General features: G+C 38.0%; 1 protein-coding gene across 1 annotated transcript in view; it reads left to right on the top strand.

The window, feature by feature from the left end:
- PDK1 (pyruvate dehydrogenase kinase 1) overlaps positions 1 to 15,523 on the top strand; it is a 47,022-nt gene that overhangs the window by 8,890 nt on the left and 22,609 nt on the right. Inside the window, exons 4-8 of the mRNA XM_052654200.1 lie at positions 353 to 537; positions 842 to 937; positions 1,953 to 2,030; positions 3,700 to 3,776; positions 5,555 to 5,653. Coding sequence (XP_052510160.1) covers positions 353 to 537; positions 842 to 937; positions 1,953 to 2,030; positions 3,700 to 3,776; positions 5,555 to 5,653 — 535 coding nt within the window. The remainder of the gene's footprint in view (positions 1 to 352; positions 538 to 841; positions 938 to 1,952; positions 2,031 to 3,699; positions 3,777 to 5,554; positions 5,654 to 15,523) is intronic.

Genomic DNA, 15,523 nt, shown 5'->3' with positions numbered 1-15,523 from the left:
GGCAGGAGGAGAAGGGGACGACAGAGGATGGATGGTTTGGATGGCATTACCGACTCGATGGACAGTTTGAGTGAACTCTGGGAGTTGATGATGGACAGGGAGGCCTGGCGTGCTGTGATTCATGGGGTCACAAAGAATCGGACACGACTGAGCAACTGAACTGAAAACATCTCTATAGAGATGGTATATTTTATGATCTGAAATACACTTAAATAAGTGTAAGAAAACATGCCTTGATGCTTCATTTACTGAATTAGGCGTTTCTTGTCTAGTATAATTGGCTATATTTAGATTTTAGTATCACATTCACTTGCCAAAATATTTGGCTGTTTTGACAGACAGATTTGTTTAGCTTTACAGACACTGTGATACGGATCAGGAACCGACACAATGACGTGATACCCACAATGGCTGAAGGTGTGGTTGAATACAAGGAAAGCTTCGGGGTGGATCCTGTCACCAGCCAGAATGTTCAGTATTTTTTGGATCGTTTCTACATGAGTCGAATTTCAATTAGAATGTTACTTAATCAGCACTGTAAGTGTCTGGAAGTCAAGAGAAGAAGCTAAATAATCTGTGTTGGTATATTTTACATTTATTTAGAAAACTTCCTTTTAGGGAGAACATTTAATTTTACTTTTTTGTGTGTGTATTAAGGAAAGCAAATAGACTGCCATTGAAAGGCGGGTTTTAAATTTATGTTTAACGTTATGTAAAATGTTTATGTTTTAAGGAAAATACTTGTCCTACTGTTTGGTACCAATTAGAGAAACAGTATTCAAATCCAGACAGCGGCATTATGTATTTTAGCTTATTTTATTTGTTTTTTAATTTTTTATAGCTCTATTATTTGGTGGAAAAGGTAAAGGAAGCCTATCTCATCGAAAACATGTTGGAAGTATAAATCCAAACTGCAATGTGGTTGAAGTTATTAAAGGTAAATACATTTCTCCTTTCAGAAAGAATGCCAAAATCAAAATTGTTGAGTGTTTTTTCTTGCTATTAAATCAGTTATTTGAATCATGAGATAAAATGATATAACCCATGCATGGGTTTGAAAATGGCTTTATAATGCTAATTGTGTACTATGTATAGGAAGAATGTTTTGTTGATACCATGCTTTATTAGGCAAAAGGTGATGATGTTATGAGGGTATCTGTTTGACTTCAAAATATTTCCTTATTCCCTCCTTTCTAATTCTCTATATTGAAGCCATAATTCATAATAGTTTGGCTTGTATTTTGCCACAGCTTTTTCTGTTTGTACCGTGTATGCTTGTGCACACACATAATTGTTGGTCTTACGTTGCTGATTTTGGAACATGGGATACTTTGTGTATTTTTTTCTGTAAATTTACAAACATCGTGCCATGTGTAGTACATGTGGATATACACCAGGTTTTTGAATGACTGTTGGGGATGTATCAGAATGTATTAATCCATACTCCTATTGATGCATATTTCTGTTGTTTCTATCACCAACAGTATTCAGTAGACATCCTTATATATGTGCTGACTTTTGCTAGTATTTTAGAAGGCAGGATTTCTAGAATTAAAAATATTTAAAATGCATTTAAAATTTTATAACTCCAAAAATGTATCAAACAATGAATGAAAGTGAGTATTCCCTAAACCCTTACCAACTCTAAATTTTCGTTACATGTATTGTAAATATTTTCTTCAATCTGCTGGTTGTCTTTTTACTTTGTTTATGGTGTCTTTTCCCATACAGATATTTGAAAAATTTTTTGTAATCATATCTGTCACTTTTTGCTTTATATGGCCTTAGGCTTTGTCATGTCATACTTTAAAAAGACCTCCCCAAACTAAGATTATTAAAGTATATTTTTTTCTATAGAAAGCTTTAAAATTTCATTTGTCTATATATTATTGCCATCTTCATGAAGCAAAAGTAAATTTATTTAATTACTTTTTTGTTTTGATTCACACTAGATGGCTATGAAAATGCTAGGCGTCTCTGTGATTTGTATTATATTAACTCTCCCGAACTAGAACTTGAAGAACTAAATGGTAAGCCTGATGCCTTTTCCTTAATGATTAGTGTTATGATTATCTGAGAAGGAATGATAAATTAGATTTAATATAAAAAACTTCTTTATTGGATATGAAAGCTGAGGGAGAGAAATCATGTTAAAAATATATGTATTTATGTGTGTGTATGTATATATGTATATTTTTTAATTTAGTTGGATTTTTTCTGAAAGACATTTTACCTTTTTCTTTCCCATTTTCATTATTTCAATTGATAATATTGATTCTTTGCATATTTTTTATTTCCTGGTTAGTCACAGAAAAAAGTGATTCTTCTCTGGTGGCTCAGACGGTAAAGAATCTGCCTGCAATGCAGGAGACCCGGGTTTGATCCCTGGGTCGGGAAGACCCCTTGGAGAAGGGAATGGCTTACCCACTCCAGTAGTCTTGCCTGGAGAATTCCATGGACAGAGGAGCCTGAGCCTGGTGGGCTACAGTCCATGGGGGTCGCAAAGAGTCGGACACGACTGAGCGACTAATGCTTTCAAGAAAATTACATCTGACTTTTATATGTATTTCACTAATGTAAGGTTTACCCTTTAAGATTTCTACTTCCTAGTTGTAAACCAATTTTTTATTGTCGAGGAAGTAAAAAGACTGGAGATGTAAAGGAAGAAAGAAAGATGTCCATCTGTTTGAGACTCTGATTATCTCTGATGGTCTTCTTTTGGACACAGAAGGTTTAGATGCCTCAGAAGGAGATTGATGAGTCTCTCTCTGTTTTCCCTGGAGGTAGGGTAGTTTGATAGAGGGAGACATTACCTCAGTTAGAATGACCCTGTAAGAAGAATAAAATTATATAGGCTTCTGGTGAGTTGTATTGTGGACCTTAGAGTGGGAGGGCAGTGGGAGAAGTTGCCCCATTGAAAATAAAGTTGCCTGGTTTTTCTAAAGCCATAATAGTACATTCAGTGAATAAGAACCACAAGGCACAAGTGATAGTTTGGGAACCTGAACTGCTGTGGGCAGTTTCCAGATGTACCATCTGTGTTTCCAAGAGCCAGTTTATTCATTGGAGAGTCCAGCTTATTGGCTGAATGAGAATTCTGAGGTATGGCGACTCTTATACTCCTTTACTGAAAGTTCTGCTGTGCTTATTATCTGTTCTCTACCCCCAACTCGGCTCCTATTACATGTTTGAATATATAATTAGTGGCCCTTGATAAGTCAATGCTAGCTCAAAGTTTTTATTTGAATCTATATGCACAGAAATGCCCAGAATAAAACAAAGCATCCCACCTGGGTGAAACAATTAAAAAATGGCTTTTTAAATGAAAGAATGTATTTATGTGAGTTGGACCATGGAATTTAAAGACTTTAACACTCCTTTTTGGAAGGAAAAAATTCTGACCGTAAGACTGTCTTAAACAGACTCAACCATCATAGACAGGAATGGGAAGATGGGTTGGTAGATGGTTATGCAGGATTGCAAGAGTGACTGCAGGGCTCATGTTGTCACAGGCAGGGATAAACTATGTGAGCCCAGCATTCAAACACAGATAAAGTGAAAAACTGGTGTAGCCCTTCTCCCCCCAGTAGTACTATCCTCCATAGTAAATGTTTTCTTTTCAGCACTACACAATATATTCTTTAAAATGCTTTAAGCACATCTCTCTGTACTTTCATATTTTTCTCTTCTGCTCTGTAGCAAAATCACCAGGACAGCCAATACAAGTGGTTTATGTACCATCCCATCTCTATCACATGGTGTTTGAACTTTTCAAGGTTTGTAACATAGTATTACATCACCTTTATCAGTCCTTTCCTAAGGTTAGGAATCTGCTTTGAAAGTTTAAATACTTTACCAGGTTTTCCTCAGTTTCATTAAAAGATATCCTTTGGTGTTTCATGGCACATCAGTGGAGATAAGCTGTTGGTCAACACTGATGCCTTCAGTGTAGTGGTAAGCTCAGACCTGGGGCTCAGGAAGACCTGGATTTGAATTCCAGTTCTGCCACCTAAGATGTGTGTGACCTTGTGCAAGTCCCTCAGCCCCAAGCCTCAGTTTCCTCCTCTGTCAAACAAGGACAGTATTATTACCCAGGTTGCTATGAAGATTGAGAATAACATCCTAAATGTCTTATACAATGGCAGCACATTATAGGTGCTTGATACAGTTTTGTTTGTATTTTTACAAAGCGAAATGTTTAGGAGAATGATTCTCCCCCTAAAGGACCACAGTCCCACTGCCATATGCGTTGTGTGCATTTTTGTGGAGAAAGTCACTTACATTGACTTATGTGACTTCTGCTGTTACATTTGCTCTTTACAACAAATTTTGAAAACTAAATACAGTTGTGCTCGTAATGTTGAGAGTAAATTTTTTTCTCAGCAGCATACCAAAGACAGTTGCGGGTAAACAGGAAAGTGTGTGATGAGGAGTATGGGTCCATGTGGCTGAAATATTACCCCACATTAAGCCTGTAGCCTCTCTCAGTGTGGTTACCTTGTCTTCAGCCAGGAGCAGGTGGAAGAGAGACGAGGTGGCTTTCAGCCTGATCATGAAAAAAGAAAAATACACTGAAATATAGAAAAACTAGCTGACTGTCTTAGAACAACAAAGACTGAAAAATGTTCTTGGTTCTAAGACAGCAAGAATGTATCTAATATCTTACAAAAATCTTTCTACCGAAGTGGTTAAATGAATAAACGATTTGCACTTAAAGGATTAAAAGTAATTTTTTCCTTGAAATTTCAGTCACCTAAAGATCTCGTTCCCTATGATGCTTAATAAAAGAAATATTACCATATTATGTAACAGACTTTATATTATATCAGTAATAATGGCTGAAACCTGATCTTAAATGGCCTTCGGTAGAGATGACAGAACGTCTTCCTCTGGGGACTCTGTCCCAGGGCTACACACTCCAAGTGCAGTCCAGCCTTTTGCCTTTTAAACTGTGTGTAGTCTTAGCAGTTCCTGCTTCAACGCTACATGTCATGTTATTGCTTAGTGCTTATGCTCTGTTGACATTGTGTACCCTTGTATCCTTTAGAAATTGGTCAAAACTGTTTTACTGTGTAAATAAATATTCCAGTTTCCAATTAGTAGTAAATTAGATTTATTTCTACATCATCATAAGACTTGCTATTAGTACTAAATGAAAAAAATCGCTTTTTCTTAAAGCAACTTATGACAATTAAAATGGTTCTTTAAAATAGAGATGAGACTGTTTTTAAAAATAAACTTTGCCCATTATCTACCAAATTATAAAAATATTTGGGTAGGATTTCCTGCTTTCATAGAAAGCTAGTTAAAAAGGTTGAGATTCTGATTTTAGAAAATATGCAGAACTTGGTTGGGATTTTTACCTACCAAGCCCTCCAAAACTGACTTGTTTTTTAGAAGTAGTCCTTTAAATTGAGTTATGAATTATGATTCTTAGGCATGTTTTCATTAAATTTTTAAAAAATATCAAGGAGTGCATGTGTACTTGAAAATTATACTTTGTTTCTCTCTTTCTTTAAAGTTGTATTTTTAACGTAACCCTTATGTATTTCAGAATGCAATGAGAGCAACGATGGAGCATCACGCTGACAAAGGTGTTTATCCGCCTATTCAGGTCCATGTCACACTGGGTAAAGAGGATTTGACTGTGAAGGTAAGTGCTGTTTTTTTAGGTTTTTAAAACTAATGTACAGACATGTACATGTTTTCCAGAAGACGTAATTTATTCTTAGGAGAAAGAAACCCTCTTCCTGCTAGGTAATATGCACATCGTTTCATTTATCTGACAGGTTATGAAATTTTCCCTTGAGTCTGTTTCTGTTCTGACCCTTCATTCAGATGATTCAGGTTAAAGTAAACCCTGGAGACAGACAGTTTTGCAGAATCATGTCTGTCCAGTTTGATATCTACTTTGATAAGTAAAATTTAAAATATTTGGGTATTTTACAGTATTATGTAGATAGTACATAATTTCTCCTTTTTAAACAATGTTTTTAAATCTGCTTTTAAGTGTTTCATTTGATTTTCCTAACAGCTCTTCAGTAAGGGGCAAAGGTAATTTTATTCTCAATTTTATAGAAATTAGACACGGTGATTAACTCATTATTCAATAGCCAATAAATGACACTGGACAGGATGTCAGTCCTTTGAGCCCTGTTAAGTTTCTGGGTCATGTCCAGCTCTTAGTGATGCCATGGACTCCTGCACGCCAGGCTCTTTTGTCCTCCATTATCTCCCTGAGTTTGCTCAAATTCATGTTCATGGACCCTAGTCCCAGGCCATTTCTACTACATTTTTCTTAGATAGCTCAGTTTCTTAGAGTATGATGATGTTTCTCTTTTTTAAATAATCATTTTAAATTTTGTATTGAATTAATAAATGCAGAGAGATGAAAATGAAATGTGTCAGTTCCTTGCCACTTGTAGGTCACTACTCAGAGACAGTCTTTTTGTTATTTCTTTTCGTATTGCTGTAGTTGAAAGACATTTTCTAATATTGCCGTTTATGAAATTAAAATTTTTTAGACAGCAAATATTGGCTTTTGGTTATGGTAGCTGAGGAGTTAGCTCTCTTAGAGCATCTCCCCTCTCAGTTGCCTAGCCTCAGTTGCCATTTTCCCAGTATTTAAGTTCATACGTGGAATTCCAAACTAGAAGTAATCATCTTTCAGAGACTTTGAAGGTATCTCATGTTCTTTTTTTAAAATACACAAGTCAGTGGTTTTTAGTGTGTTCACAAGGTTGTGTAACCATACCACTGTTTAATTTCAGAACATTTTCCTCACTCCCAAGAGAAAAACCAGTGCTCTTTAACAGTCGCTCCTCACTGCTCCCTCTCCCCACCCTTTGGCAACCATTAATCCAATTTCTGTGTACGGACTTCCCTGTTTTGGACACTTCATAAAAATTCAGTCATACAATAAGTAGTCTTTTGTGACTGACTTCTTTCACTCAATATAATGTTATAGCATGTATCCATTCATTTTTTTGTTATTATAAATAATACTGCCATTTGTGTATAATTGAACATTGGTTTTCGGGTCTCATATGTATATACCTAAAAGCTGAATGTCTATAGGTAACTGTTTAACTTCTTAGGAATACCAAACTCATTTTAAAAGTGACTGTACCATTTTACATTTCCATCAGTAATGAATGAAGGTAGCAATATTTCCACATCCTTACCAACATTTGTTATTGTCAGTCTTTTTGATTATAGCCGTTCTATTAGATTATCAGTTCAGTCGCTCAGTCGTGTCCAACTATTTGCGACCCCATGAATCACAGCATGCCAGGCCTCCTTGTCCATCACCAACTCCCGGAGTTCACTCAGACTTGGCGTCCATCAAGTCAGTGATGCCATCCAGCCATCTCATCCTCTGTCATCCCCTTTTCCTCCTGCCCCCAATCCCTCCCAGCATCAGAGTCTTTTCCAATGAGTCAACTCTTTGCATGAGGTGGCCAAAGGACTGGAGTTTCAGCTTCAGCATCATTCCCTCCAAAGAAATCCCGGGGCTGATCTCCTTCAGAATGGACTGGTTGGATCTCCTTGCAGGCCAAGGGACTCTCAAGAGTCTTCTCCAACACCACAGTTCAAAAGCATCAGTTCTTCGGCCATTCTAATTCTAATATCTCATGGTATTTTTTTTTAAGTGTCAATTAAGATCCTTTGCTCAGTTTTTAAGTAGGTTGTCTTTTTATTGTTGAATTGTAAGAGTTTTCTCCATTTGTTTATTTTCTCTTGTTGATACTAGTCCCTGATGAGATATATGATTTGCCAGTGTCCTCTCATCCTGTGGCTTACCTTTTCACTTTCTTGAGTGTTCTTTGAAACACAAAGGTTTTAATTTTGAAGAATTTCAGTTCTTCAATTAAATTATTGAAGAATTAGTCTGTTTTTTTCATTTATTGCTTGTGCTTTTAATGTCACATGTAGGAAGCCATTGCCTAATTCAAAAGTCACAATAATATATGCCTTTGTTTCTAAGAGTTTTAAAGTTTCAGTTCTTACATTTAGGTCTTTGATCCATTTTGAGTTAATTTTTGTAAATGATTTGAAATAGGGAATCCAGTTTCATTCTTTCGCCTGTAGATAATCTGGTTTTCTCAGTACCATTTGTAAAAAGACTATTTTTTCTCATTTGAATTTTTCTGTCATCATTGTCAAAATTTAATTGCTTATAAATTTATATGTTTATTTCTGGATTCTCAATTCTATTCCATTGGTCTGCATATCTCGCTTTAGGAACATTGTGATTATTATTTCTTGGTTGTAAATTTTGAAATTGACAAATGTGATTCCTCAAACTTTGTTGTTCTATTTCAACTTTTTTTGGCTATTGTGGGTTCCACGCATTTTCATAAGAATTTTAGGTATCTCTGGTCAGTTTCTGCAAAAAAACATCAGCTTGAGTTTTTATGGGGATCAAATTCTTTGTTTAAATCAAGTAAGTCTTCCAGTTCATGAACAACAGGATGTCTTTACAGTAATTTAAATCTTTTTTTTTTTTCAAAAAAGTTTTCCGATTTTCAGTGCACAAATCTTACACTTCATCTATTAAGTTTGTTGTTAGATATTTCATTCTTTTTGGGGCTTTTAAAGTGGAATTGTTTTCTTAATTTAATTTTTGGATTATATATTGCTAGTATATAAGACTATAAGTGATTTTTGTGTATTGATCTTGTGTCTTACAACCTTGCCAAAGTCATTTATAAGTTCTTATAATATCTTTTGTGACCGCCTTAGGATTTTCTCTACTCGAGATTATGTCATCTGCAAATGGAGATAATTTTACTTCTTCCTTTCCAATCTGATTTTTTTTCTTTGCCTAATTGGTGCGGCTAGAACCTCTAGTACAATGCTGAATAGAACTGGTATCTTTTTCTTTTGCTGATCTTAGGAGAACTTTTAGTCATTTTTTTCTTCTTCCATGTTTATTTTTGTTGTTCAGTCACTAAATCATGTCCAACTCTTTGATATAATGAGCTATTTTTTTATTATGCTATTAAAAACGAACATTTATTTACTTATTCAACTGAATTCATTAAGTAGTTGATCTGGGCTTAGTAACCCTCTCAATTACTTATTTATTCCCTGGCTTTTGGCACATTTTAGACACCACCCTTATAGCAGAAAATGAAGAATAACTAAAGAGCCTCTTGATGAAAGTGAAAGAGGAGAGTGATATAGTTGGCTTAAAACTCAGCATTCAGAAAACAAAGGTCATGGGCATCTGGTCCCATCACTTCAAGGCAAATAGATGGGGAAACAATGGAAACAGTGAGAGACTTTAATTTTGGGGGCTCCAAAATCACTGCAGATGGTGACTGCAACCATGAAATTAAGACACTTGCTCCTTGAAAGAAAAGCTGTGACCAACCTAGACAGGATATTGAGAAGCAGAGACATTACTTTGCCAACAAAGGTCCGTCTAGTCAAAGTTATGGTTTTTCCAGTAGTCATGTATAGATGTGCGAGTTGGGACCATAAAGAAAGCTGAGTGCTGAAGAATTGATGCTTTTGAACAGTTGGAGAAGACTGTTGAGAGTCTCTTGGACAGCAAGGAGATCCAACCAGTCCATCCTAAAGGAAGTCAGTCCTGAATATTCCTTGGAAGGACTGATGCTGAAGCTGAAACTCTGATACTTTGGCCACCTGACGCGAAGAGCTGATTCACTGGAAAAGACCCTAATGCAGGGAAAGATTGAAGGCAAAAAGGGAAGCAGACGCCAGAGGATGAGATGGTTGGATGGCATCACCGACTCGATGGACGTGAGTTTGAGCAAACTCCGGGAGTTGGTGATGGACAGGAAAGCCTGGTGTGCTGCAGTCCATGGGGTCACAAAGAGTAGCACTGAGCGACTGAACTGAGCTGATGCATACAACTAGGGCTTCCCAGTGGCACTAGTACAAAGAACTTGCCTGCCAGTGCAGGAGACTAAGAGACTCCCATTTGATCCCTGGGCAGGGAGGATCCCCTGGAGGAGGAAATGGCCACCTGCTCCTGTATTCTTGCCTGGAAAATTCCATGGACAGAGGAGCCTGGATGGCTACAGTTCATGAGGTCACAAAGAGTTGGACGCGACTGAACGGCTGAACATACAGCACATACATACAAGTTAAATTTTCTTCTTTAAAAGTGAAAGCTTTCAGTCTTTCATCATTAAGTGTGATATCAGCTGTGGGTTTTTCGTAAATATTGTTCATCAGGTTGAGAAAGCTCACTTTCATTCCTAGTTTCTTAAGTATATATCATGAAACTGGCTTCCCTGACTCAGTGGTAAAGAGTCCGCCTGCCAGTGCAGGAGATGAGTTTGATCCATGGGCCAGGAAGATCTCCTGGATGAGGAAATGGTAACCCACTCCAATATTCTTGCTGGGAAATACCATGGACAGAGGAGCCTGGTGGGCTACAATCCATGGGGTCACGAAAGAGTCAGGCAGGACTTAGTAACTAAACAACAACTACAGCAGTATCATGAGAGGATGTTGGATTTTATCAGATGCCTTCTCTGGGTAGGTTGAGATGATTATGTGGTGTTTGTTCTGAAGTCTACCAGTTGGTGTATTAGAACGATTGATTTTTGTGTGTTGAACCAACTGTGCATTTTGGGGATAGGTATTGAGGATTTTTGCATCGATATTCATAAGGGATATTTATCAGTATGTAGTTTCTTGTGGTATCTTTGTCTGCTTTTGATATCAGATAATACTGGCCTTGAATAAGTTGAGAAGTGCTCCTTCCTTGTCTGTATTTTAGGTTTTGAAGGATTTGTATTGATTCTTTAAATGTTTGGTAGAATCCACCAGTGAAGCCATTTGGGCCTGTTCTTTTCTTTGTGAAAAGAGTTTTGATTACCAGTTCAATCTCTTCATTAGTTATACATCTATTCGGATTTTCTATTTCTTTCTGAGTTACTTTCTGTAGTTTGTCTAAGAATTTGTCTATTTCACCTAGGTTTTCTTATTTATTGGTATACAGTTGTCCATGGTTTTCCATCATAATCCCTTTTATTTTCTGTAATTTTGGTGGTAGTTGTTGTTGTTGAGTCGCCAAATCATGTCCAATGCTTCATGACCCCATGGACTGCAGCATGCCAGGCTTCCTTGGCCCTTATCGCCTCCTGGAGTATGCCATGTCCATGTCCATTGAGTCAATGATGCCATCCAACCATCTCATCCTCTGTTACCCTCTTCTCCTCCTGCCTTCAATATTTTCCAGCATCAGGGTCTTTTCCAAGTCAGCTGTTCGCATCAGGTGGCCAAAGAGTTGGAGCTTCAGCTTCAGTATCAGTCCTTCCAATGAATATTCAAGGTTGATTTCCTTTAAAATTGACTGGTTTGATCTCCATGCTTTCCAAGGGACTCAAGAGTCTTCTCCAGCACCGCAATTCAAAAGCATCAATTTGTCAGTACTCTACTTTCTTTATTGTCCAGCTTTCACATCCATATATGACTACTGGAAAGACCATAGCCTTGACTCTACGGACCTTTGTCAGCAAAGTGATATCTTTGCTTTTTAACACAGTCAAGGTTTCTCATAGCTTTCCTGTTTGGAAGGAATCATCTTCTAATTTCATGGCTACAGTCACCTTCCACAGTGAATTTAGAGCCCAAGAAGAGGAGATCAGTCACTGCTTCCACCTTTTCCCCTTCTATTTGCCTTCAAGTGATGGGACCAGATGCCATGATCTTCAGTTCAGTTCAGTCGCTCAGTCGTGTCTGACTCTCTGTGACCCCATGGATTGCAGCACACCACACCTCTCTGTCCATCACCAACTCCCAGAGTTTACATAAACTCATGCCCATTGAGTCGGTGATGCCATCCAACCATCTCATCCTCTGTCATCCCCTTCTCCTCCTGCCTTCAGTCTTTCCCAGCATCAGGATCTTTTCAAATGAGTCAGCTCTTTGCATCAGGTGGCCAAAGTACTGGAGTTTCAGCTTCAACATCAGTCCTTCCAGTGAATATTCAAGACTGATTTCCTTTAGGGTGGACTGATTGGATCTCCTTGCAGTCCAAGGGACTCTCAAGAGTCTTCTCCAATACCACAGTCACATGCATGGGATCTTCTGAGGGAGGCCATGATCTTAGATTTTTTAAATATTGAGTTTTAAGCTGGCTTTTTCACTCTCCTCCTTTACCCTCATCTAGAGACTTTAGTTCTTTGCTTTCTGCTATTAGAGTGGTATCATCTGCATATCTGAGATTGTTGATATTTCTCTTGTCAGTCTTGATTCCAGCTTGTAACTCATCCAGCCCAGGGTTTTGCATAATATGCTGTGTGTATAAGTTAAGCAAACAGGGTACAGTAAACAGCTTTGTGATACTCCTTTCTCAATCCTGAACCAGTCAGTTGTTCCATGTCCAGTTCTAACTTACGCTTTTTGACCTATATACAGGTTTCTCAAGAGACAGGTAAGGTTGTCTGGTATTCTCATCTCTTTAAGAGTTTTCCACAGTTTATTATGATCCACACAGTCAATGAAACATAGGTAGATGTTTTTCTGGAATTCCCTTGCTTTTTCTATGATGCAGCGAATGTTTGATCTCTGGTTCCTCTGCCTTTTCTAAACCCAGCTTGAACATCTGGAAGTGCTCGTTTCATGTAATGCTGAAGCCTAGCTTGGTGGATTTTGAGCATAACCTTACTAGTATGGGAAGCTTCTTTGGTGGCTCAGATGGTAAATAATCTGCCTGCAATGCAGGAGACCCAGGTTTGCTCCTAGGTCAGGAAGATCCCCTGGAGAAGGGCATGGCAACCCACTGCAGTATTCTTGCCTAGAGAATTCCATGGACAGAGGAGCCTGACGGGCTACAATCCATGGGGTCTCAAAGAGTTGGACATGACTGAGCAACTAACACACACTTACTAACATGGGAGATGAGTGCAATTGTCTGGTGTTTGAACATTTTTTAGTACTGCCCTTCTTGAGGCTTGGGATGAGCATTGACCTTTTCCAGCCCTGTGGCCACTGCTGGGTTTTCCAAATTTGCTGACATACTGAGTACGGCAGTTTAATAGCATCATCATTTAGGATTTTAAATAGCTGTGCTGGAATTCCATCGCGTCCACTAGCTTTATTGGCAGCAGCGCTTCCATAAGGCCCACTTGATTTCACACTCCAGAATGTCTGACTCTGAGTGAGAGACTGCACTGTTGTGGTTATCCAGATCATTAAGAACTATTTTGTGCAGTTGTTTTGTGTATTCCTTCCATCTTTTCTTGATCTCTTCTGCTTCTATTAGGTCGTTACAGTTTCTGTCCTTTACTGTGCTCATCTTTGGATGAAATGTTCCTTTGATCTTTCCAGTTTTCTTGAGGTCTCAAGCCTTACCCTTTCTGTTGTTTTCCTCTGTTTCTTTGCATTGTTCATTGAAGCAGGCCCTCTCGTCTCTCCTTGCTGCTCTCTGGAACTCTGCATTTAGTTGGGTGTGCCTTTCCCTTCCTTCCTTGCTTTCGCTTCTCTCCTTTCCTCAGGTATTTGTTCAGCCTCCTGATACAGCCACTTTGCCTCCTGGCGATTCTTTTTATTTGGAAAGTTTTGTTTGCTGCCTCCTGTAGGTTGGTAGTACTAGCCCCAGTTTCATTCCCGATTTTGCAGATTTGATTCTTGTGGCTCAGATGGTAACAAATCCGCCTGCAATGCAGAAGACCTGGGTTCAGTCCCTAGGTCAGGAAGATCCCCTGGAGAAGGGCATGGCAACCCACTCCAGTATTCTTGCCTGGAGAATCCCATGGACAGAGGAACCTGGTGGACCTATAGTCCATGAGGTCGCACAGAGTCATATACAACTGAGCAACTAACACACACATACACACCCTTATTTTTGATTAGCTGAACTAAAATTTTGTCCATTTTGTTAATGTTTTCAAAACACCCCCTTTTGTTTCACTGAATTTTTCTCTGTTGTTGTTCTCTTGATATCATTAATTTTACCTTTATTATTTTCTTCCTTTTGTTTGCTTTGTAGTTTGGTCTTTTTTAGTATCTTAAGTTGGAAGTTTAAGTTGATGATTTGAGTCCTTTTACAGCTATAAATTTCCCTTTAGCACTGTGTTTTCTCTATCCCATAAATTTTTTATGTTGTGTTCTTATTCATCTCAAATTATTTTCTGGTTTCCTTGTGATTCCTTCTTGATGAGCTCATTGCTTGTTTAGGAGTGTGTGTTTAATTTCCATACTGTGTGTCAGTGCTCTGCATTTTGTTTTGTTATTGATTTCCAGTTTCATTTCATTGTGGCAGAAATATAGCTTGTATGAATTCAGTCCTTTTACATTTACTAAAACTTATTTAATGGCTTAACATATGGTTTATCCTGGAGAATGTTCCATGTGTACTTGAGAAGAATGTGTATTTTGTTGTTGTTGGGTGGAGTGTTCTATACATAGCTATTAGGCTGAGTTGGGGTAGTGTTGTTCAGATCTTCTGTTTCCTTGCTTGTCTTCTGTTTGGCACACCCATAATTTAAAGTGGGGTATCGACATATCCAACTATTAGTGTTGAACTGTCTACTGCTCCCTGTAATTCTGTCAATTTTTGCTTTGCGTATTTTGGAGCTCAGTTGTTAAGTGTATGCATGTTTATAATTTTATATTTTCTTATTGTATTGATCTCTTATCCCTGTAAAATGTTTTTCCTTATTTTTGTCAACAATTTTTGTCTTCAGGTATATTCTGTCTGATAACCATCTCAACTCTCTTTTGATTTCTGGTTTCATGGTGTCTATTTTTGCATATTTTTCCTTTGAACCTTTTTGTGTCATTGAATCTAAAGTCTGTCTCTTGTAAACATCATATGGTTTAATCATTTAATCCATCCTGCCAATGTCCTCCTTTTAAAAGTTCAAGTAACATATATTTAACATAATTATTGTTAATCTAGTATTTACGTTTTGCCATTTTCTCCTTTTTTGTCGATATATCTCATGTCTTTTTTCGTCCTTTATTTCACCATTACTGCTACTCTTTTTGGTTAGAATAGTATTTCCCTAGCTCAGTTCACTCGCTCAGTCTTGTCCGACTCTTTGCTACCCCATGAATCATAATACACCAGGCCTCCATGTCCATCACAAACTCCCAGAGTTCACTCAAATTCACGTCCATCGAGTCAGTGATGCCATCCAGCCATCTCATCCTCTGTCATCCCCTTCTCCTCCTGCCCCCAATCCCTCCCAGCATCAAAGTCTTTTCCAATGAGTCAACTCTTCGCATGAAGTGGCCAAAGTACTGGAGTTTCAGCTTTAGCATCATTCCTTCCAAAGAAGACCCAGGACCGATCTCCTTCAGCATGGACTGGTTGGATCTCCTTGCTGTCCAAGGGACTCTCAAGAGTCTTCTCCAACACCACAGTTCAAAAGCATCCATTCTTCGGTGCTCAGCTTTCTTCACAGTCCAACTCTCACATCCATATGTGACCACTGGAAAAGACATAGCCTTGACTAGACGGACCTTTGTTGGCAAAGTAACGTCTCTGGTTTTCAATATGTTATCTAGGTTGGTCATAACTTTCCTTCCAAGG

The sequence above is a fragment of the Budorcas taxicolor genome, chromosome 2 (genome assembly GCF_023091745.1).
Source record: "Budorcas taxicolor isolate Tak-1 chromosome 2, Takin1.1, whole genome shotgun sequence".
Lineage (NCBI taxonomy): Eukaryota > Metazoa > Chordata > Mammalia > Artiodactyla > Bovidae > Budorcas > Budorcas taxicolor.
This window is presented reverse-complemented; position numbering and strand designations above follow the sequence as displayed.